This window comes from Sceloporus undulatus, chromosome 3 (assembly GCF_019175285.1).
Source record: "Sceloporus undulatus isolate JIND9_A2432 ecotype Alabama chromosome 3, SceUnd_v1.1, whole genome shotgun sequence".
Taxonomy (NCBI): Eukaryota; Metazoa; Chordata; class Lepidosauria; order Squamata; family Phrynosomatidae; genus Sceloporus; species Sceloporus undulatus.
The window spans coordinates 256,070,092-256,095,289 of record NC_056524.1 but is presented as its reverse complement, the minus strand read 5'-3'; the positions used below and the strand labels follow the sequence as shown (position 1 = coordinate 256,095,289).

At 42.4% G+C, this 25,198-nt stretch overlaps 1 protein-coding gene across 1 annotated transcript in view; it reads right to left on the bottom strand.

Annotated features, from left to right (window-relative positions):
- Window positions 1-25,198, bottom strand: part of FNDC3B (fibronectin type III domain containing 3B) — a 435,900-nt gene that overhangs the window by 124,147 nt on the left and 286,555 nt on the right. The window contains 3 exon segments of the mRNA XM_042458543.1: window positions 6,182-6,241; window positions 7,747-7,904; window positions 19,316-19,374. Of these exon segments, the coding sequence (XP_042314477.1) occupies window positions 6,182-6,241; window positions 7,747-7,904; window positions 19,316-19,374 (277 nt within the window).

Sequence of the window (25,198 nt, the reverse complement as noted above, 5' to 3'; positions counted from 1 at the left end):
GGCAGTGGGCCGTGCGCGGTAGGCTGGGGCGCCGTGTGAGCCGGCCGTGTGGGCCCAATTCACTACTGTCACTCGGGGGTTGGTGGGGGGTTGCTTTGCTCTTGGCGGACACGTTGTGGCCGTGGCTGATATCCCTGGCACGCGAGTGTAGGTTGCGTGTGTAATGCTGAGCGGTTTCACCACACACAAGAGTGTGTGCTTGTTGTGGTCGTTACATTGTGCGCGTCTACCCGGGAGTGGGGGTGGTACGGGCAACAAAGATGGCGGCCGGGGGGGGGCAGAGGCCCACAGGGGACAGGGGCCCGCAAGGGCGGGACGCCGGCCCGCGGGCCAGGGGGCACACAAACAGGGGGGCGAGACACACCGGTGGAGAGAGGCAGCGCCAAAAGGGCGGCACAAGCCATGCGGCCCAAGAGCCCCAAGGATGCAGCCACGCCGACCCAGGGGGAGGCGAGGGAGCCGCACAGATGAACGGGACAAGGCGTGCGGCAGACAAGGAGTCGAGTGCGCGTGGTGTGCTGTGCGCGCGCGCGCGTCTACAACTAGAAGACGGCAGCCGTCACGCAGAGAAAAACAGAACCGGGGATAGCGAAACCTGGAAAAAAGGGGAAGCAGCGTTTTGGTGGTCGTGTGCTGTCGTATATGGTGGGGAGTCTGAGGCGGACCGCTCTGGCGCTGCGAGTAGTGCGCGTGGAGTAGCGACGCAGCCAACATGAGGGGGGCCATAAGACAGCACAGCACGCAGCAAGGGCCGCACCAGAAGCGAGGGGGCCAGAGGGGGGGAAAGATGGCCGTGTGTGTGTGAACGGGGGGGAGAGGTGAGAGCAAGGGGAACCGCGAGCCGGGGGAGAGCACAAACACGGGGGACAAGGGAAAACGGGGGAAAGCAAGCCCGGAAACAGCACGGAAAAAAGCCCCACGAGACGGTGGGGGCCAAACGGGAGGAACACGGGCACCAGCGGGAGCCAGGGAGAAGAAGACCGGGCGGGAAGGCCGAACCAGCGGAAACAACAGCCCCAAACCCAAGGCACAAGGGGAAAAAGAAAGAAGAACCGGGCAAGGGGGGGAGGGCAGAGGCAGCCGCAAACGGAACCACGGGGGGGGGGCCAAAGGAGAAGACCGAAAAACAACACATACAGACCGGACCTGCACAAGAACCCACAAGCACCCAGGAAAAAAAGAAGCGCAAGCAAAACACGAGTAGACGGACAAACGCATCGCGAAACCCACTTCTTGGAAGAGGAACGGAAGGCACGGGAAAACCGGCTCGACAGACCAAGGGTAGGCCAGCGCAGAGATCAGAAGGGCGGCCCAGGCCCAGAAAAACCCAGAGCGAAGTGAAGACAAACAGCCACCCAAAGGAAGGTATTTGGTACCATACAGCAAAGGAATCAAACAGAAGAGTCAAGTGGTGAGGAAGCACACCTTATAAGGTTGTACAACTGATGAAGAAAATGCCAGGAAATGGGCGCAGCCAATGTCCAGGGATGATGGGAGTTGTAGCTCTTCACCTCTGGCTTGAACTCACCACCCGGTTGTGCACCGCGCTGACCAGTTTTGGCCAGTGGTTATAGCTTAGCAGAGTTACAGAGAATAGGCTGAAGACCCTGACAAACTCTCCAAACCTTCTCACTCTTGCTTCCACAGAAGTCTTCACCCTTCTTCAGGATCCAGCTGGTTCTTGTAGCTTCACCCAAGACACCAGACAACTCAGTAGTCTTAAATAAAAGATCTACTTTATTCTACTATATACAGCTCCAAAACTATCCAACACAACAATACTCCTCTACTACTACTACCCACTCTACAACCCACAAAATACATTGGGATGCATAGTCATTATTATAGTCAATGCAAGATACCACCCACTGTTGTCTGTTTCCACCCAGTAGGCGTGTACATCATTCTCATTGGTTCTCTTGGTTCATCCTACAATTAATGATTTCATCATCTCAGCCTTGACCACTTAACAATTGTCAGGTGTGTCCAATTATCCACTTTACATTTCTTGTCCTTGGCACTCAGGACTTGTTAATTGTATTACCATTTACACCTGTGTGGTTCTCAATTGGCTTCTGCTGAGTCACCCTGACTCTCACATACATGTTTTATTTCATTTACTGTATATCCCATGTTGCTTTTTCCTTGACAGCCAAGGGCCAGAGAGACCCTCTCACAGCCGCAGGAGTTTACCGCATACCATGCAGCTGCGGATGAGTCTACATAGGGACCACCAAATGCAGTGTGCAAACAAGAATCAAGGAACACGAGAGACACTGCAGACTGGGCCAGCCAGAAAAATCAGCAGTAACAAAACATGCCACAAACAATCCTGGGCATAAAATATTATTTGAAAACACTGAAGTTCTGGACCATGTCAACCACTGCCATGTCAGGATGCACAGGGAATCCATTGAAATCCACAAACACCTGGACAATTTCAACCAGAAAGAAGAAACCCTTAAAGTAAACAAAATTTGGCTACCAGTCCTGAGAAATAGCAAAATTAGGACTCAGCAAATGCAAATGGGAAACCATTCAGAGTCAGGGGCTTTCCCAGCAGATAATGATCACCAATTAGCAGACATTAATCCTCGTTTGCATTAGCCTCCAAGGCTGAGGCCAGCCATCAATACAGAACAATACACATGCAAATCACTCCTGCATTCCCAGGCTCACACAGTATATATGCACCCAATTTTTCCAGGCAAAGCATTCTCTGAAGATGCCAGCCACAGATGCTGGCGAAACGTCAGAAAGAAACTCTACTAGAACATGGCCACATAGCCCGAAAAACCCACAAAAAACTATGAAGTCTTAAATGTTGGGCAGGTTTAAAGAAGAGATACAGTCTTTCAGATATTACATGAGTATTAGCTACACAGATTGTTTTTGCTCTTACAATTGTGGTGGAAATGTATTCCAAGGGCAATCATTGACCAGATTTACAAGTCATGGTTACAGCTCACACTTCACTGGCCATGTTCTCCCATTCATGGGAGATGTGGAACATGCTTGCTGTAGAAGCAGTACACTTATCATCCAGCCATACAGCTTCTTCACTGTAATGTCCAAACCCAGTCAAAGTTGAAGTTCTAGACTGTCTCTTCACCAACAAGCCAGAGAGGGGGAGAGATACACACAGGTAAGAACATTTTATCCCGGTAAAAATGTAAACTACTGGAAACACTATGATGGTTGAAAAGACCTAGACCTATAATGACCTATAATGACATTATGATTTTTATTTTGTTGCTTTGATTAATCCAGACTGTATCTCCTTCAACCTCACCAACTGCTAAAATAGTTTTGAGTTATAGTTACTTACACTTTGTATGGCCAGATTCTGCATGCAACTCAGAATTAGCTCGCTACTTTCCCTGCTTTAAACTTGTTATTAATAGTCTCTGTATTATATCTACTGGACACTTCTGTTAAGGATATGTCTGAATATGGAATAGAAGAACATATAGGGCAAGACAGGAGGCTGTATCTACATTTCTTCAAAACATAAGGGGTTTTTCAGAAACAATCTTCTGCTAAACCGGGGATAGTCAGATATGGTCCTGTGGCTGAATGTGGTCCCCACAGATGTTTTCATGGCCCTAAACTCATTATCACCCATTTCCTGGCTTCCAAGATTTACTTTTAAATTGGTTGCAACTTTCTCCTTTATGCACTTTTTTCAGATTAAAAAACAACAATAACATATCTGACCACTTCCATTTCGTTTCCATTCTCATTTATTTGGAATTCTTGGTAGTCCATGCAGCCTCCAGATGGTCCCAAGGGTAGAAAACTGACCTCTGGACTATGACTTTATAAACAACACAGACTAATTTAAACATTAATGAAGGAGTCTGTATGGCCAGTAGTATCCACAAGCTGCAATGTGGAAGACCACATCCATCCATCATTTCCACACTGAGGTGGTATTGTGAGCTTTGCTCAAAAGCTAACATGGAGATGCAAGTTTTAGATGAGCTACAGCTCAGTGGTAGTGTGCATGTTTTATGAACACAAGGTACTCAGCATCTGCATGGCAAACTGTAAAAATGTCTGTTTGAAATTCTAGAAAGCAACTGCCATTTGGTGTTGACAATAATGGATGAAATGGACCAGTATAATGCTGTCTCCTATGTTTTGAATTAATTGTTTTTTAATTAATTGTTTTAAGAAGGCTGTGTAAGGAAAAATGGCATGTTCCATAATGGAGTATGAGTATCAGCCACCTTTTTCTATGTACCTAGCTGAATTTAAATCCCATGTCTGTATTTTAGTATACAGTCTCAGAACAAGCTGCTCCTGCTGCTTCTGCTGATGGTGCTGCTGCTGCTTTTTGAATGGCATCATTGTTGTGTGCCTTCAAGTTTTTTTTCCTTATGATGAACCTATTACAGGATTTTCTTGGCAAGATTTGTTCAGAAGGGTTTGCCTTGGCCTTTCCCTGAGGCTAGAGAATGCCCAAGGTCACCCAGTGGATTCCCATGGCCAAGCAGGGATTTGAGCACTAGTCTCCAGAGTCATAGTCCAATGCACAAAGCACTATACCATGCTGGCTCTCATTGTTTTAATGGTGCTTCTTTAAAAAGGAAAGAAAGATACAGCTTCACTTATCTTTATAAAAATGGACTTGCTCACTCATAGCAGTATGAAAAATGGTTAAAGTACTTCCACAACAGATAAAAAGCTGAAGTTGACAATACATACTTTAATATTATTGTGTGAATGGAGGTTTAACAAAACATAGCAGTACAGAGTGTGGAAGGTAGATAACACTCCTACAGTACTGATATGATGGAGTTTGACAATGTGGGAATCTCCAAATCACATTCAAACAAGAATACTTGAAGTAAACGCCAGGAATTTAAGTCTGAAAATGGACTAAACCACATGGACAGCCAGTTTGGTGTAGTGGTTTGAGTGTTGAACTATGACTCTGGTTAACAGAGTTCAAATCCCTGCTTGGGCATGAAAGCCCACTAGGTGATCTTGGGTAAGTCACATTCTCTCAGACTGAGAGGAAGGCACAGGCAAAACCCCTCTGAACAAAACTTGCCAAGAAAACCTCATGATAGCATCGCCTTAGGGTCACCATAAGTTAGAAACAACTTTAAGGCACCCAATAACAACAAAGTATATGCACAATTCCTGCTCTTCCACATGTTCTGCAATCCCACCAACTGCAAGATTGGTGGGGTTGTGGATGGCAGGCTGATATGTATTTATTAAAAACATTATAGAATACAAGCTGCATTCATTCACAGGTCTTTACAGTACATAACAGACCAAAATAAGTTATTGTCATACAGCATACACGCAAAATCAGATGTGTCAGTAAAGCTGTGGATGAACTCTGACAACCAACATGTTCAGTCGCATAAGCCTTAGTAATATTTAGAAAAGACCCACTCAGATCATTTGACCTTTCCTCCCCTGAAAAGCAGATGTAGGACCAATTTGTTTTTTCAACTGAAGAACAGTTATGTTCTGAATATAAATACCATGTTTCACTGTTCTGTCTTAATGTTCAATGAAATTAGCAAACTAAGAAATTTACAACCAATTGCTTTTTAGGAGGGTGGGGTGGTGGTGTAAATATTTTACTAAAACTGAAGCAGCATTTATTTATAAGCTGAAACCATTGTATTCTTATCATTCAAAAACACCAACACCTTTTCTTTCACTTGAGAAATGATTATACCATCAGGGATTTCAGAAAAAAATATTTTAAAAGCCTACAATGTATTGAACACCATAGCAGGTTAGAAGATTTGTGAGCCATGGAAAATAAACTGTGCATGTTGTTTATCCTTGACTTATTTGGTCAGAGAAACAGAAAACCTCATATGTTTTAGTTTATCTACTTTACAGTGAAAGTCCAAAATACAGTGCCTGTCATTCACATGTAACATTGACAATCTCTGACAAATTTGGAAAATATCTGAAAAAACAGTGATACATTGGTGAACCCTGACAGGTGGATGCAGTTGTCAGTATTCATTTGGATATGTCCAAAAAGTAAGAAAATCTATATCTGTTTTCAGCCATGCACAAAATCCATCTGACTTGTTAATATTCACATAGAAATGTCAGTATTCATCAGGTTTTTGACATCGGCAGTACTATTTGTAACTGAATAAATTAGAGGTGTAAACATTTCTCAACCGCTATAGCTCACCTGACATGATATTCTGTTGCTGGCCTAAGGTCTTTCAGTTTATATTCCAATTCTTCTCCACTAGGGGAAAAATACACTTTTTAAGAAACAAATGAACAGTATTACATTAATTACATACTCTACACATGCTACACTGTATGTTCAAGTCCCTAAAAACCTTTATTCTCATAAAGACAGAGAATAATTTTAAGACCTGAAAAATTAAAAAATTAATTAATTAAAAGTTGGGAGGTTAATTCCAAGATTGGACAGGGTATGAATGCAAGGTTAGGTGTGGTTCCCATATTGTGGTACATAGTAAATATTTTTTTAAAAATACTGGACCAACTTCTCATACACTTCAAACCCATTTGTTATTGTTGTTGTGTGTCGTCAAATCATTTGATTTACAGCTATCTGAAGGATTTTTTTTTGTAATATAATACCACATTTATTTTCTAGTACATTAACATCCTATTGTTATTTTTGTGTACCTTCAAGTAATCTCTGACTTATGGCAACCCTAAAGTGAACCTATCATGAGGTTTTCTTGGCAGGATTTGTTCAGAAGAGGGTTACCACTGCCATCACCTGAGTCTGAGAGCATGTGACTTCACAAGGTCACCCAGAGGGCTTTATGGCTGAGCTTGTAATCAAACCCTGGTCTCCAGACTCATAGTCTAATTATCAAACCACTATGTCATACTGGCATATAAGTCTGAAAAATAGCCTTCTTCCATGTGGGTTTCTGATGGGCATTCTGGCATTTTTGTGATTCTTATTTTTTAAAATTTCTTTCTAACTTTGGTTTTAATTGTTTGTTCCTCTTGTACATTCCTTTGACATTGCAAATTGAAGGGCAATATAAAAATGCTTATAATTGATCAAAATAAAGTAAAAGTGAAATATTTGGGGACAGCATGGGGTGGGGGGCAATCAATGGTGTCTCTGGAGCCACACAACAGTGATGTGGCTGCTGAGACAGTATTGGTTTGCACAAAAAAAGCTCAATGTGTGGTTACACTGAATGTAGTTTAGGCAACAAAAGTCAATTCCATGTTAAAGTAGTTGCATGAACAAAAGCTTTCCCTATATCACCCATGATGGATAAGACACACCAGGATTTCTCTTATTAGGAACAGAAACACTAGTGCATAAAGAGAATGTCTCTAGTTCCATGAACAATACTGCTTCTCATTAAGAACAGGTGATATCTGAGTTATGGAAAAGCAGTTGTGACATCCAAATTGAGGACATGTTATCAAATGCAAAAGGCAATGTCATAAATTTCTTTACTAAAGGGCCTCTCATCTAGAGGAAATGTGTGGACAGCACAGTAGTCAAGCTGGCATGCTCCCAATATTCCACTCTGGCAGTCATTGGAATATGTGTATAAATACTTAGCAGGCAACTTTTCCAGCTGTTGAATACGGGGAGAGGAAGGAAAGGGATGGGAAAATGGTGACAGATGTGAAACTGGGAGGAACATTGTGCTCGACTCTGGAAAAAAAATAATGCAGTCATCTCTATCTACCCCTCCACCCCTAGGCTTTTTAAAATGTGTAAAATCATATGCACATATCTACCTGTAAATCATTTTGTACTTTCCATCCTTCCCTTTTTCTGATAAGGCAACTTCGTAAGTACAGGCATAAGGCAAACCATTGCTGTGTCTATCTCCACTTAAAAGGCCATTTGGAGGTGACCAGGTGAGCAAAACCGTTCTTGCTTGAATATTTGAAACCTTAAGAGAAAAACAACAACCATTAATGTTAAACTGAAACTGAAGTTCTAATGCATTGAATTCATACATGTACACACAGCATTCTATATGACTGTAATGAAGAAAAAATGTAGAAACTTGAATTCACTGATTTATTCTATTAAGTTAAAGAAATGTGTGGAAGGCAAGTTCCCCCTCTCCTCCTCTGAATAGATTTCTGTCCCCAGAAATTCCTCTCTGAAGGGCCAGTCTCCCTCCCTGCAAAAAAATAAAATAAAATAAAATAAATATGGGGGGTGGGGTGGGGGAGGAATTGTACCTAACCAGAGGAAAGAAACATTTCTCCTGAGACATCCCTTAGGTTAACTCATATTAAGATTCAAGGCACTCCATTTAAACATAAAAATCTGAAAAGTGGAAAAAAGAAATCTCAAAGGGACCCTTAAATTAGGATGGATAACAGTTGAGGGCTGGGGGTTCTATTGTTCCCCTAGTGGACCTTGGACAGCCACCTCCGGGGAGGGGGGAATGGACCCAAATGCTTCCCAAGGTTACTTAAGGGCACGAGAGAATATTTCACCAAATTATCTTGGCCAACCCTCCCCCTATATCTTTTGTACCTACAATACTCCAGAGGAGCAAAGGATGTGGCAAAAGCTGTAATCCTAAGGATTGAGAAGGACATAGGGGGCAAAAATGGGAGGGGTTGAGGACCCTAAGGCGGGTTACAGACCGCCGAAAAGCGGCGGTCTGCTGCCGCTGCTGGTTGCAGCGTCCGGGAATTGCAGCAGCCAAAATCGTGCTCCTTCCTGCGCCCCGGAAGAGACGCCGTAAGTGCCGAAGCGCGCACTCATGGCATCATTTCTGGGGCGCGACTGCGTCCGCTATGTCAAGATGGCGGCGGCCGTGTGGAACGGCCGCCGCCATTTCATAAGGACTCAGTCCGTACTAGGGTTAGGGGCGTTTGGAAGAGACGCCCCTTTTTAACCCTAGTACGGACTGAGTCCGTGCTAGGGTGCCCGTTTGTAATGGGCCTAAGGTTCATAAAACAGCTTTGGGGACTCATGGAGTCTGCAGACTACACTGCACCCATCCTTGCCTTAAATGGTTCCCAGTACTAGCAGAACAGTCCCAGCAGAGACTGTTGAGCAGAGTGGTACACTCTCCAATAATACCCCCTTTTGTTTTTTGGAAGCTCAAATTGGCTCTCAGTTGTGATGTGCCAAACCTCCCTCTCTACCACAACCTACAAGAAGATCCTGGGCTCCATTTGGTTCAGTAGATTTTCCAAATATAATTCAAGCCTGTTGCAGTCTAGCAGATTTATGCTCTGATCTGAAAACAGCACACAAGTTAAATACAAATGGCCTTAACAACACCCACAGATAGCATTGCTGTGGCTGACATTATTTATTTTACACACATCATCCCACAAAACTCTTGATTTTGCTACAAAACACTAAACAATAATCCCTATTGGGAAAAAATCTCTCTTCTATGTTCTGAGGCCTATGATATAGCACTGCTATCACTATACCAGAAGGCTGAATTTGACGTTTTAGGAGCTTCTAGCTTCACAAGCTTCCACTCTGTGTACTCAAAACCCTCTGATGTAATGAGGCATAGGAGTGGAGAAACTGATCTCAGCTGAGTTCCTCAATGCATGTGGAGAGAAGCCTAGCTGCATCAATTTGCTCTTGTCTGTGATTGGAAAATGTCTTTGTTCCACTATGTAGTACTTCCATGGAAAGAAAGTGCCCGCAGCGTTTGTTCTCCACCTTCAACACTTTGCTTAAACCTCCCTCTCCTCCTGTCTCTTCATCTTTCTCTCCTAATGACTTTGCTAACTACTTCATCTCTAAGATTACCACTATTCGCTCTGAGATAGTCCCTCCTGATTCTTCTTCTGCTCTTAATCTTCTATCGCCTTCGCCTAACAAATTTTCTGTCTTTCCTCCTGCCTCTTTGGATGAACTCTCTACACTTCTGAACTCTTCCAAACCTGCTACCTGTCCTCTTGATCCTATTCCTACTCGTCTTCTAATCTCTATAGCTCCCTCCTTTCTGCCCTCGCTTCTCCATATCTTCAATCTCTCTCTCTCTACAGGCTCCTTCCCGTCGGACTTCAAACATGCTCTCATTTCCCCAATTCTGAAAAAAACTTCTCTTGACCCCTCCTCTTTGTCTAGCTATCGTCTTATTTCTCTTCTCCCCTTTCTTTCTAAGGTTTTGGAACGGGTTGTTTATTTGCGCGGTCTTGAGTTTCTTGAAGCCAACTCCATCCTCGATCCCTTTCAGTCTGGCTTCCGCCCAAGGCATTCTACAGAGACAGCTCTCACTAAGATCTCGAATGACCTTTTACAGGCCAAGGCTAATGGCCTTTACTCTGTTCTCATCGTTCTCAATCTGTCTGCAGCCTTTGACACTGTTGATCACTGTCTCCTAATTGACATACTCTCTGACCTTGGGTTCTCAGACTCTGTTCTTGACTGGTTTAGATCTTACTTGTCTGGCAGATCTTTTGCAGTGGTTGCAGGAGGTCAGACTTCATCTCCTGTTCCCTTATCTGTTGGAGTTCCCCAGGGCTCTGTTCTGGGTCCCCTTCTGTTTTCTCTCTACACACTGTCCTTAGGAAAACTCATCAGCTCTTTTGGCTTTTCCTACCATCTGTATGCCGATGACACCCATTTGTATCTTTCCGCCCCTGACCTTTCTCCAAGGCTTGAACAGCAAGTCTCGTCTTCCTTACAGCTGTCTCACAGTGGATGCGCCATTGGCGTTTGAAGCTCAACATGTCCAAGACGGAGCTTCTTTTCTTTCCTCTTAACCCCACCCTTCAATACTCCTTTTCTGTCTCTGTGGACAACATTTCCATTCAACCAGTCCAGCAAGCCCGCAGTCTTGGCTTTATCTTTGATTCTTCTCTGTCGTGTATCCCTCAGATCCAGACCACAGCCAAGGCTTGTAGATTCTTTTTGTACAATATTGCCAAAATCCGACCATATCTCTCCACCTCCAATGCCAAGATCCTAGTCCATGCCCTAGTGATCTCACGACTTGATTACTGTAATGTCCTCCTGGCTGGGCTTCCTCTTTCTCACCTCCGTCCTTTAATCTCTGTCCAGCATTCAGCTGCACGCATTATCACTTCCACCCACCGCTCTGACCACATCTCTCCTGTGTTGGCATCCCTTCACTGGCTCCCTCTCCCTTTCCGCATTCAGTATAAGCTCCTGCTGTCTACATTCAAAGCCCTCCATGGACTTGCCCCTCCTTACTTATCAGACCTTCTTTCTCCTCACCTTCCCACCAGGGCCCTCCGTTCTGGTAGTCAAGGGTTCCTGTCCCAGCCCAGGATTCCTCTGCCCCAGCCCGGGTTCGCCCCTTTTCACTTGCTGCCCCTCACTCCTGGAACCTTCTTCCTCCACAAGCAAGAGCCATCACTTCTTTAACCAGCTTCAAAACGGAGTTGAAAACCATCCTATTCAGAGAAGCCTTCCCAGGCATCGCATAAATGTCGCTTACTATCTGATCTTCTGTTGTTGGCTGTTTATCGATCCATTTCCTGTATTGCTATGTACTGTATATGTATTATCCTACTTGTGAGTATGTATTTTCCCTGGATAATGATTAACCTTCCATTTTGAAGCCAAGCCCTCCTTCCAGTCCATCTGCCTTGGTCCAGGCCTCGGAAGTTGAGAGGAACTGCTGGACCTCTTACCCTTTCCCGTCACCACTCCCTTCTCCTTCTGTGTCATGTCTTTTTAGATTGTAAGCCTGAGGGCAGGGAACCGTCTAACTAAAAAGATTTCATGTACAGCGCTGTGTAAATTTACAGCGCTTCATAAATAAAGGTTAATAATAATAATAAAGTGGTTTTAAAAATTATCTTGCCCTTCCCCCAACATAAATCCAGTCTCCAGACACTATTGTTTGTGGGGGAGAGAAGAGAGAGGACAACCAGTACAGATAGTAGGACTGCCAAAATCATATTTGGTTTTGGCCCTAACATAACATGCACATGTGTTTTATGCCAGGCTGAAATTCTGAAATCTTTCACTGAGCCAACTGTTTTACCATAAAAATTATTATCTATAAGCGCAAATGAATCACATCTTGTACCAAAACATCTGTAGCATGAACATTGTTCACAAATAACTTTTGGAATTATTCAGATTCAGCTCTTTTAAAAACACATATAGGCCTTGTAGGTGAAATTTATCTGTTGGAGGAAGATTTCATGTAGCATTAACATTTTTCTGAGCTTATGTAAAAGAGTAATTGCTTCGAACACCTGGACTGATTAAAACTGGCATCAAATTAAGCCAGACGTCTGCAGCAAAAGCTCAACGTCTCAAATCAGACTGTGCAATTAAAATGTCTCAGGTATCCTAATGGGATGGAATTGTAGCCAAGTATAAAGATACTTACACCGAATAAACTGACCAATATTTTATATCAATTAGGACTTTTATATATAAAAAAACTTAGGACCAAACATGAAGACAAAACACGCCCAAAATGGATTTCAGAGAGTTAGTTCTAAATCAGCAGAATTAACTAAAAAAACAGATCCCCCCACCAACAATTCTTTTATTACGGACACATGGTTGCATAACTGTTTTGCATAAAATCAGACAGGGACTTGGAACTTAATGTACCATATCCAGCCAATGTTCTATTGGAATGGTTTCTTTCCTTTATGATCACTAGCAAGGACACACGTACCCTTGCAGAACATATGGCTAAACACAAAAACAAAACATTTTATCCTTTTATGAACTTTAATAACCTGTAGAATCCAGAGAATAAAATTAACAGTGTTTCTTATGGACTCCCTAGAAGATCTTCAAAAATAGAAATAAGAATAACAATGCTACATGAAAGAGACAGTTGTTTGTATCACTCACTCTGTTCGGGTGCTAAAACTCTCTTTCTTGACTGAAGGAGAGAGACTGACAGACCATGGCTTTCTATCCAGGAGCAAGAGGCTAATGTGCATGTGGAAGTGACTTAGTGACCAAGCCTTGTGTTTCAAACTCTGTTTCAACTGTTAACTCCAAGTGGCTCCAGATCTGAAGAAGCTCCATTAGAGATCCAATGGTTGGTCTCCTTTCATCACAGGCTTACATACTGGCAGTGGCTGAATCTGGGAAGCTGTCCACTATGTTAAATTTCAAATAGTTCTCTAGAGCATCTAAGAATACTACAGGGATTACATGACATTAACAAGCCATAGGGCATCATGTGCTTACATGCAGAGGAAAGCAGGTCATTTGAATTGGACAAGAAGACACCAAGGATTCATGATAAACCACAAGTTTCCATTTGGTCTGCACAATCTGTTTACAGTATTTTCTTAATTTGTGTATCATACAATAGGATTTTTTCCTGAAGAGAAATTCCATTGGTAAAATGAATAAAATCCATACTGTTGTATAACTTGGATACATTTCTATATAGTTTTCATCCTAATTAAAGAAGTACAAGCTCAGGGAAGTTTCCATGCCCCTGACATTTCTTTAAATTCAGAGCAGCAGTTGAATAACTTGTGGCCCTTCAGATATTCCTGGAACCATACTGATGTAATTGTGTAGTGTGAAAAGACAGAGCTCATCAAATGGTAAAAGGAAAGAGCTCAGGAAAAAGTTTCAGACCACACAAGTAAAATGATCTAACTATGCAGTCAACCCTTTTTTCCTCCTGTCCTGCAATTTCCCTACAACTGATAAAGGACAATGCCTTTCCCTCTGTGTGAGGGGGATTGACTGGCTTTTTCAAACAGTTGTGTGTTTTTTTTAAAAAATTGAATTGATATCCCATCTTTCTCCCAAGATGCAATGGTCACATATAATGCAAGCCTTCTCAGTATTAATTGACATTCACATACACATTTCAATGTCTTCAAGAGTCACTGATGCTGGTGGTAGAGAGGAAAACCTTAACTATAACATCTTCAAATTATATCATCATTACTGTAATTTTTAGTATGAAAATTATGAAATGGCTGATCCAGGATGCCAGCAAACCTCTTCCTCACTTTGCCAGGGACCAGCATGATACTTGTGCCCACTGGCTGAAAAACTTTCCTGGAAACTTGCTACAGGCTGGCAGCTGTGTGGACGTGCTGCTTGCTACCTGCATGCTCCATCTCACCTGGTGGACTGCTGACCTTAGACTACTTCCTGCCAGGACCAGGCCCCAGGTACCCAGCCAGAAACACCCATTCCCCTTGCAAAGGGGATAACGGCTGGGTGCCTGGTGGGCCCACCACACCAAAGGGGGCGGCCCTTTGGGGGAGCCATTTTGGGGGGAACAAGGACAAGGGCCAGTTTATTTGGCTGGTAGGGGAGGGTATATTTTAATATATTTTAATGTAATTAATTTAACTGTATTTTGATTAATTTAACTGTATTTAATTAAGGTAAGGGGGTGAGTTTTTAGTTGTGTATTTCTTATGTAATTGTTTATGCATTTTTGTAAACCGCCTTGATTTGTTGGAAAGGCAGTATATAAATAAATGTATTATATTTATTATTATTATTGTTATTATTTACAGATGTACAAAATGACACCAGTCCAGAGCTCACCACTGCCTTAAAATATATATATACGAATGTGCTTCTATAATGTACTGTATTAGAAATCATGGGTGGGTAACTTCGTTAGCCAGCCCTGGAGACCAATTTTCCGAGACCGACTTTCCCTTCTTGTGGCCCTCCAGGGGCTGCATGAGCTACTAAAATGCTCCCCTGCCAAAATGAAGACAAAACACTAAAAATAAATGAAACGGGGTGGGAAACCCATTTCAAGTTTTAAAAAAGAAGTACTTTTGTATGAGTTCCCCAGCTCTGTCTCATATAAATGCAGGCAGTACAAAGTGGAATTACAAGGGAGGGGACCTTCTTGGCTATGGCATCCTGATTGTGGAATGCCCTCTCACTGGAGGTCCAACTGGAGATACCATTGGTTTCTTTCCAGCCAAGTAAAAACATGGCTTTCCATTAAAGACTTTGAGGCCTAATTTATAAGGCAAAGATGCTAGGAAAGGTGGAAGGCAGTAGAAAGAAAGACCAGACTCAGTCAGAGAGGCCATGAGCCTAAGCCTGAAGAACCTGAGCAGAGCAGCAGAGATGTCTCATTCACAGAATCACCATGAGTCAAGGGCGACTTGAAGGCAGTTAACAATAACAACAGATTCTAAAGTGGCTTTATCTTTTGTTATTTATGGTTTTAATCTGGAAGAGTTTTAAACTGTTTAAGAATACAGACATACGCGCATACTTTTATGTCAAACAGGGCAGCGGGAAGAACTCCTGGAGAACAGGAGAAATCACAGCAGACTGGAAGAGGGCAAAAGTTGTCTCCATCTTCAAAAAGGGGGAAAAAGAGGATCCCAACAATTATTGTCCAGTTAGTCTGACATCAATACCAGGAAAGTTTCTAGAGCAGATCATTAAACAGAGAATCTGTGAACATTTAGAAGGGAATGCCATGATCACAAAAAAGTCAACACAGGTTTCTGAAAAACAAGTCATGCCTGACTAATCTTATCTCTTTTTTTTGATAAAATTACCAGCATGGTAGATGAAGGGAATGATGTCAATATTGCATATCATAATTTTACTAAGGGCTTTGACAAGTTCCCCCTTGACATTCTTGCAAATAAGCTAGTAAAATGTGGGTTAGACAATGCAACTGTTAAATGGATTTGTAATTGGTTGATCGGCTGAACCGAAAGGGTGCTCAATAACGGCTCCTCTTCATCCTGGAGAGAAGTGACAAGTGGGGTGCCACAGGGCTCTGTCCTGTGCCCAGTGCTATTCAACATCTTTAACAGTGACTTAGATGAAAGAATAGGGGGCATGCTTATCAGTTTTGCAGATGACACCAAATTAGGAGGAATAGCTAATACCCAAGAGGACAGGCTTAAAATTCAAAATGACCTTAATAGATTAGAAACCTGGGCCAGACACTTAGGGCCTGCATTATATTGATGTTTCTGTCTCATATTTTTCATCAACTAATTGTTTTCTTCTTTCATTTGTAACATTACTATTAACTGAAAATGCCACTAATTAAAAACAGCAGCAGAAGCAACAAAGTCAACACTAAATTTGAAGAAAAGGCACTAACAATTATGCTGTGGCTATGGCTCTCTTGTTCAAGTTCTATACATTGAATCCTGGATGGCAATATAAAGTTACTACTGGTGGGAATTCTGAGTTGGCATATATGATGAAGTCACAAGTAAATTATGCAGACTATTTCCAACACATGCCATTGGAACCTTCAGGGACCAGACTGTCTTGTTGCATAATCTCTGAATACCATACATGTAAAAGGAAAAGCTAGAAATAATGTGTGAAGAATGCTGTTGAGTGCATTTGGTACCCCGGGATACGAATGCGCCGCGTTACGAAATTTCCGGGTTACGAAAAAAATCCATTAAAAAAAACTGTTCCGGGTTACGAAGGTTATTTCGGGTTACGAAAAATTTTTTGGTGCTTTTCGGCGCTTTTTCGCACCAAATCGTGGCTTTCGCTATTAGCGCCTATGGGGCTTCGGCTTGCGAATGCTTTTCGGGTTACGAATGGCGCCGCGGAACGAATTAAATTCGTAACCCGGGGGAGCCCTGTATATGTTTATGTGGATTATTTCTGCACATCCGCATGCTTTTAAAAAGCTAAATGACTAATGGCTTGATTGCATGAGCTGCAACAACTCTGACAGGGCCCTGCTAGGCCAGGGCAGTAGGTGACTCTAATGCAGTGATTTCCAAACTTTGGTCCTCCAAATGTTTTGGACTTTAGCTCCCAGAATTGCTGACAATTGCTCAAGCTAGTTTGGGCTTCTTTCTGGATGTTGAAGTCCAAAACACCTGGAGGAACAAAGTTTGGGAACCACTGCTCTAATGGATGCCTGAGACTTTTTAGCTATTTTTCTGGATTCTGTGCTAAGACATGATAAAATTAATGGTACTGTAGTTCAAATGTACAAAAATACTACAGCCTGGAAATGTGACCTTTCTGAAGAAACAGCTCCCAGGATCTCTCAACCAGCATGGCCCATACCCATGCTGTGTTGAGAGACACTGAGACTTAATGTTCAAGAAAGTACGTTTTCCAAACTTTGAAAAATATTTATTTAAAAGTGTTCTTAAATACACAAATTAAAGCAAAATAGAAATAGAAGATGATTATAAAATCAATAATAATGACGCAGGCTACAAATTTAATGAAACCTTTGTTCCTTTGTTTTAGGAATCTGGGGTTTTAGTACAGTCTTATGTTATTAAAGCTGGTGGTTCATGCTGAAACGTTTTGCATTAACACACACACACACACACACACACACACACAATATGTAATTGATGGTCTTCACACACACACACACAATATGTAATTGATGGTCTTCAGTACTATTTTCTCCCCAGGTTACTATAGACAGAGTGTATTGGTCTGCTTCTTGAAGCAGAAGCAAAAGGAGTGATGGTTCCTCTCTATTTACTGCAATCAATGCCCTTTTAGAACTTGCTCCAAAGTACTAGAAAACCCTTCAGAGCAGGTCTTTGGCACCACAGAGGGTGTTGTGGAAGAAAAGAAAGTTCTGATGCCACCACAAACATCACTTTGCATCTACCCCCTGCATATGCTGAAAGCTGCATATATTGTGCTCGCGTATGACATGGGTGCACTGTATATTTCACATTAATTGCCGTGGCAACATCTTGTTGAATTCTGGGGTTCATAGATTAGTGAGGCCTGAGAGCTCTCTGGTTGAAAATTCTAGATGCCCTTCACTAAACTGCAAATCACATGATACCATAGGATGTTGCCATGACAATTAAAAAGAAATATAGGCGGGTTACTGACCGCCCGTTTGGGGCGGTGTGCACCCGCCCCTTTCCCCGCTGTATCGTGGCCTCAGTGGTCAGAACGGCAGCTGCTGAGGCCCCAATCCGCCACTTTCCGGGCCGCGGAGAAGCAGCAAAAGGCCCCTTCCCTGCAGCCTGGAAAGGGGTGTCCTTGGGGCTTCAAGCCCCAAGGACACCCCGCGGCAGCGGGGAGGAAGAGAAAGGGGCCGCTTGGCCCCTTTCTCTTTTGCGTCGCTGGCGCAGCCGTCTGAAGGCTGCGCCCAGCGACACAAAGCCAAGAAGTAGCTCCGAAACGGAGCTCCTTGCACTGCGTAAAGGGCGCTCTAAGCGCCCTCGCACGGCGCAAGGATGTCACGTCCACGCGCCTCATTTGGAGGTGGCGCGGTCGTGACAGTGTAATGGCGGCGGCCGTGTGGAACGGCCGCCGCCATTTTGTGCGCATTCCGCGCGTGCTCAGGTTAGGAGCGTCTGGAAAGGACACCCCTTTCTAACCCTAGCACGCGCAGAGCGCACACTTTAAGGTCCGTCTGTAACAGGCCATAGTGTTATAACAGAGTAGTTTAATAAGGGGCTCAATCATCATTGCCTTATCCTGTGTGCTCCCACATCACAATCTCCTGTCTGAACTGATAGGAGGTTGTGACAGATGCTGGACTGAGAAAAAGTTTTAGAACACAGTAGTTACTGCTCTGCTGATTAAGCAAGAGCAAAAATCAAAGCTCTCCAGTATTTTTAGAATTGTGGTTGGCTCAGACACTTCACACTGCCAGCCAATATGGTGTACATTCCCTCTTGGATAACATGTAGTCTATCTTCAGTTTATCACGCATGTGCACACATACACACACACACACACAATGCACATTGTGTGTATGTGAGTGCCTTGTTGTGCATTTGTTAATCTGTTGTTCTTCTCTGCCTCTATTCATGAGGAGAGTTGACTAAAATAAATATTATTGTTGTTCTTGATGTTATTATTCAAGGTGCCAGTCAACTTATGGCAACCCCACCAATTTCATAGGGTTTTCTTAGGCAAGGGATATTCAGAGGTGGATTTTCCAGTTCCTCTGAAATGCAAGTTGAATATCCCTTATCCAGATTTCTGAAATCAAAAATATTCCAAAATTGTGCACATGGGTGGCTAAGATAGTGACACCATTGTTTTTTGATGGTTTGATGTACATAAACATTATTTCATGCACAAAATTATTTAAAATATTGTGTGTAAAATTAACTTCAGGCTATCTGTATGAGGTGTATATGAAACATAAAGGAATTTCATGTTTAGACTTAAGCCTCATTTCCAAGATATCTCATTAGGTATATGCAAATATTCCAAATTTAGAAAAACTCCAAAATCCACAACACTTTTGGTCCCAAGCATTTCAGAGAGGGGAACTCAACCTGTATAGCCTACAGCACCTGGTATTCACTGGCAGCCTCCCATCCATGTACTAACCAGGCCTGACCTGTTTAGCTTCCAAGATCAGACAGGATCTGGTGCCTTTAAGGTATTTAGGCTTTTGTATTTTAAAAATGTCTGTTAATCACATACCTGTGGTTTCTCAATTCCAGAAAGAACATCTTGAACCCTTTTTGTTTCTGTGTCACATTCTGTGTAAAAGGGGAAAAAAGGGGAGGGAGGAGAGAGGAAAAATAAGTCATAGTAATTTTCAGTTTCAAAGAATACCAGATGAGTTCTAGATGCATTATAGAATACTTTAAAATAACAGGGAAATGGTATATGTGTTGCTTTTTCAGTTCTTAACTATGAATGAAGGTGTTCAAGGTGGACTGCAGTCCTCTGCACTGCAGTGCAGATATAAATACATCTACCATGCTGGCCTTAGCCTGTTTTATGCTGCACACAGCCATGGGTCAAGATGAAGCAGGGTTTCCTGTGAACCAGGTTTTGCAACCAATCTTAACCAACATGAAGTTTAAGAGCAAATCACATGAGCATTAACTGAGATTCAGAGATGTGCCAATGGAAGTCTTAACAACCACTGAGCACTAAGGGGAAAACGTGGAAGGAATCTATACTAGACAGAGTATAGAAATGCGACCCATCTTTTGTTCCTTTAAACACTAATGAGGAGTATTAACACATACATTGGCTGAGTAGATGGCATCTCTGAAGGTCAACTAGTATTCTGTTTAAATTATTCTCAAAGCCATAGCTCTTACTGAGGTAATAAAGTTGTGTCTGTAACAGACATCTAGCGGGGGTTCACAAAACCCTGCAGAAACCTCTGCCCAAAAAACTTATAAATCCCAGAAGATGGAAAACTAACATTATCAGGGACAAGATTACTCTTTGAATTGCTTGTTCTCTATGTGCAGGAAATACTTCATGTCAACCTGTTTAAATCACAGGTTCACAGGGTTAAGGAGATGCAAGTAGCTATTAAGGAAAGAAGACAAGCTTTATATTGCCCTAAGATGCACCCACATATTTTCCTTTCCTGACTGGAAATACATGCAGAGGTCAAAGCCAAAAGACACATACAATAAAAAATAACAACAATTAAAATAGATCCTAATTGGTGTCTGAAGGTAGATCTTGAGCCTGACTCGGCAAGATCTTTTTAAAAGTAGGTTGGAAAGATCATGTGACCACCTCTTTAAAGGAACTATGCCAAGAGACTAGACGAGATAAGCATCACTGTAACTGTACTTGCAAAACAATAGTTCCAGGCTTTCAGCCAAAGCACTTGTTAGCGTCAGATTCATGGGCGAAAAGGGAATGCATTTGGGGTACATATCTAAAAAATGCTTCAATCCATTATTTCCCAAATGTATTGCAGCTTAGACACCAGCTAGTTTTTGCTTTTAAACCAGAAGAACAAAATCACTCTTGAACAGCGCTTGGAGAAGTTATCCTTTTTTGAACTACAACTCCCTGGATCCTTCACCCAGTGTGGCTGTGAACATACTGGCCAGGGGGTTCTGGAGCTGTAAGCCAAAAAAGTAACTGGTCCAAGCTCAGCTCCTGACACCCAAACTAACTTTACAGCAGGCATCAGAGTTAGGAAACATACGCTGTGCCAGAACCTCTCTGTATGTGCATGAGCTGCAGTTCTTGGAAAAAAGGAAGCCCAGAGCTGTGACTCATTGAGAGACAGCATGAGCACACTCCTGTGAAGATCAGGGATATTGCTATTCATTTATTCTGCCCTTGCAAGTAATACTTTCCAGTACTGTTCCCTCTGTAGAGAAAATGACTATTTCTGTGCAGTTCTTACCTGTGCCATTCACAGATCTGGGAAAACCAATTTTTCAGTCAAGAAATTAACAATGGCAAATATACTTTCCATTTTTTCCCACCCCTGCAATAACACCTGATTTAGAGTAGTAGCAGAACTTCTCACTGCTGAGTACAGGCTGAATGGAGGAGACAAGGGTAGAGCCACGAATCAGAAAATCAAATACACAAAAGTCAGTAAGTATTTCCTAATGATAACAGCTGTTTGACAGTAGAATATACCTGTACTACCCTGAAGAGTGGTATAGAGACTTTCTTTGGAAGTCTTTAAACAAGGGTTGGATAGTCATCTCCCAGGAGTTATTTAGTTGTTATTCTTGCAAGGCAGGGAGATGGACCCAACAATCTATGTTGCAAACTGTTATGGAGCAGAGGCCGTTACTGGCCCTTCCCACCAACCAAATGAGACATTTGAGAATGGCTGATGATCACTCAACATTAAAGTCCACGTAGGATTTTAAAAACAATGGTCTTACAACTAACTGTTTTAGGCATGATGTAACTCTCCCTGAAAATAAAAAGTTCCCTTTTCCCAGTCAGCCATTCCCTGCCTGGTTTTTTTTTAAAGGGGAGCAAGGGCAAAAATCCTGTGAACAGTTGATGGATTTCACCTCTCCAAGGTTCCTCTTCACATTATGGAGATGTGGTGCCTTTGGTAACTGTAGTTTAAAACCTGTATTTTTCAGCATCATAAAAGAGAACAAAACCAGGACATACTGCAATAAGCAAAAAAGTAGATTACTAATTTGATGTTAAGCAAAAATCCTCAGAGTTCTGCCATTTTAAAAAAAAAGACTTCTAGATCTTCCTATAGTTTCATTGGTTTGGAATTTACTGTGGCTGGCTAGCCAAAAATATCTCAGTCCTGTTGTTCCTGGAACTTGGATGCCTGCCTGCTTTCTTTTGCATTCTAACAATCTAATAGCGAGTCACTTTTCCTGTTCAAATAAATATTGCAGGAGGTGTGTGTTTTGTGTGTGTGCGTGAGAGAGAGAGAGAGAGAGAGAGAGAGAGAGAGAGAGCAGGTAACACTAAAGGATGACAGAGCACAATGACTAGCTTTTGTTCAGAGGCTATACTAAACTTGTCAATCAGCTTTGGACAATTTCCTTTGAAAGGAAGAAACACAGGATGACTATTCAGCAGCAAGCAGAAGGTCTGAAAGCTTTGTTTTGTTTTTTGAGCTTTAACACAATAACAGCTCCTTCATCTGACTCTGCCTATTTCATCTGGAATAAATCAGTTAAGCATGCTTGGGTAACATGTGGCCCATAGACTGTATGCTCCCTATTTGTGGCTGCCAACTGAAGTATGCCACCAAAATTTGGTGCATGACTTTAAAAAGAGACAGCCCTTTCCTTCTTCTCTTTTCATCTGGAAGGCCAGATGCTCTACACTGTCAGTCTACAGGACTTTATGATGTACAAGGGCTTACCACAGAGCATCATTATAATTCTCATGAAATTTTGGCAGCAACTAAAATTGCTGTAGAAACCTCAACCAAACTTTTAGTCAAACCCATTATTTCCCTGTTTTTTGAAATCAACTTTCTTAAAGTCTGAGGAATCTGGAGTAGAAATGAGAAAAGTTACTTCTTTAGACAGCAAAACTCAAAATCCCGCAGGCAACAAAGTCACTGGCTGAAAGGAATATATACATTGACTTGGTGGCACGTAACAACAGTTGTGACCTTTGGCTTACATACCAAGTTTGGTGTTTAAATGTTTGGTAACAAGTAAAACTCAAGTTTATTCTCACTAAGTGCATATGTGTGTGAACAAACTTGAGTTTTACTTATTCCCAAAAGATTAAACACCAAACTTGGTATGTAAGCTAATTGTTGTTATGTGCCTCCAAGTCACCTCTGACTTATGGTGACCTTTTGAATAAGAGACATCCAAGAGTCCTCATAACAGCCCTGTTCAGATCTTGCAAACTCAGGGCTATGCCTTCCTGGAACAAATGGCAACACATTCAGAAAGAAAAGATGTACTAGTAATGGGGGGTTTGAACTATTCTGATACTTGTTGGAAGTCAAATTCTGCCAAGAATGTAAGGTCTCATAAATTCATCACTTCCCTTATAAACAATTTCATTGTCCAGAAGGGGGAAGAAGCAACTAAGGGATCACCTATTTTAGATCTGATTCTAACCAACAGTGATGACATAATTAATGGGGTGGAAGTGGTGAGATCCTTAAGTGTGATCATGTTCCCCTGGAGTTTATTATATAGCTGAAAGGGGAAGCCAAGCAGAGTCGGACACGCATTCTAGACTTTAAGAAAGTTGATGTCAGAAAACGGAAATAATGGGTTTGAGCCTGTGCTCAGGAATACTAAAAGAGAAGGGAGTGCATGAGGGATGGGAGTTTCTTAAAAGGGAGATTTTGAAGGCACAACTTCAAACAGTTCCAATGAAGAGGAAAAATGGGAGGTGTCTCAAGAAATAGGAGCCCTGGTGGCGCAGTGGTTAAATGCCTGTACTGCAGCCATTCACTCAAAACCACAAGGTTGCGAGTTCAAGACCAGCAAAAGGGCCCAAGCTCGACTCAGGCATGCATCCTTCCGAGGTCGCTAAAATGAGTACCCAGACTGTTGGAGGCAAATTAGCTTACTTGCTAATTAGCTTACTTGCTGTTCACCGCTATGATCTTTGGAATAGCGGTATATAAATAAAACAAATTATTATTATTAATTAATTAAACCAGGATGGATGACTAAAGGACTTTCAACTGAGCTAAGTTTTAAAAGGAGCATGTATAAAAAATGGAAAAAAAGGGGGATATCACCAAGGAGGAATTCAGACAAATAACTAGCACATTTAGGGGTAAAGTCAGAAAAGCAAAAGCACAGAATCAGCTCAGGCTTGCTAGAGAGGTTAAGAATAATAAAAAGGGCTATTTTTGTTATATCCATACCAAAAGAAAGAACAAGGAAATACTAGGGCCACTGCATAGAGAAATTCTAAAAGGGGACTGAGCTAAGGCAGAACTACTCAACTACTTAACATGGTGGCACAATGGTTAAATGCCTGTACTGCAGCCACTCACTCAAAACTATAAGGTTGCGAGTTCAATACGAGCAAAAGGGCTCAAGCTCGACTCAGGCTTGCATCCTTCTGAGGAGGTCGCTAAAATGAGTACCCAGATTGTTGGGGCAATTAACTTACAGTTGTAAACCCCTTAGACACTGCTAGTTTAGTATGAAGTGGTATATAAATGAAGCTGTTTTGTTTGTTTTGTTTAGAGAACTGGCAGAAGTAATCTCCGCACCACTGGCAATAATCTTTGAGAATTCTTGGAGAACAGAAGTCCCAGCAAATGGGAGGAGGGCAAATGTTGTCCTCATCTTCAAAAAGGGGGAAAAAGAGGACCCTAATATTACCGCTTAGTCAGCCTGACATCAACACCAGGAAAGTTTCTAGTAGTTGTTGCTGTATGCCTTTAAGTCATTTCCTCCTTACCGCAACCCTATCAAAGGGTTTTCTTAGCAAGACATCTTTGGAAGAGGTTTGCCATTGATTCCCCTGAGGCTGAGAACATGTGACTTGCCCAAAGTCACCCAATGGATTCTAGAGCAGATCATTAAAGAGACATGGCTGCTAGAACATGGCCATATAGCCCAAAAAACCCTCAAAAATACAATTAAAGAGACAGTCTGTAAGCACTTAGGGGCTGTGGATATTGGGCATAAAGGCCGGCCTGGGGCAGAGTGGGGGCATGGTGTCCACATGACGCATGCCCTTACTCTGCCCTCAGGGTGATGTGACACCACGCAGCGCTCCATATGGCATGTGGCATCACAGCACTCCTCTGGTGCCGAATCCACATGACATAGCGCCAAAGGAGTGCCTTAAAGCTGCGGCGCCACAACTATTGCACTCTTTCCAGGGCGCAAAAAGAAGCCACTTTTTGCAGCTCCTTTTTGCGCCCTGGAAAGACCAGATTGGGGCTGCGGCATGAGGTTGCTGCAGCCCCAATCTGGCACAACTGAAGGAGGCTGCAGGCCACCCCTTAGGGGCGGTCTGCACAGCCCCTTAGAAAGAAATGCTGTGATCACTAAGAGTTAATATGTGTTTCTAAAAAACTAGTCACACCAGACTAATATTTCTCTCTCTCTTGATAGAGTTACAAGCTTGGTAGATGAGGGAGAAATTGTGGTGTAGCTGTGAATG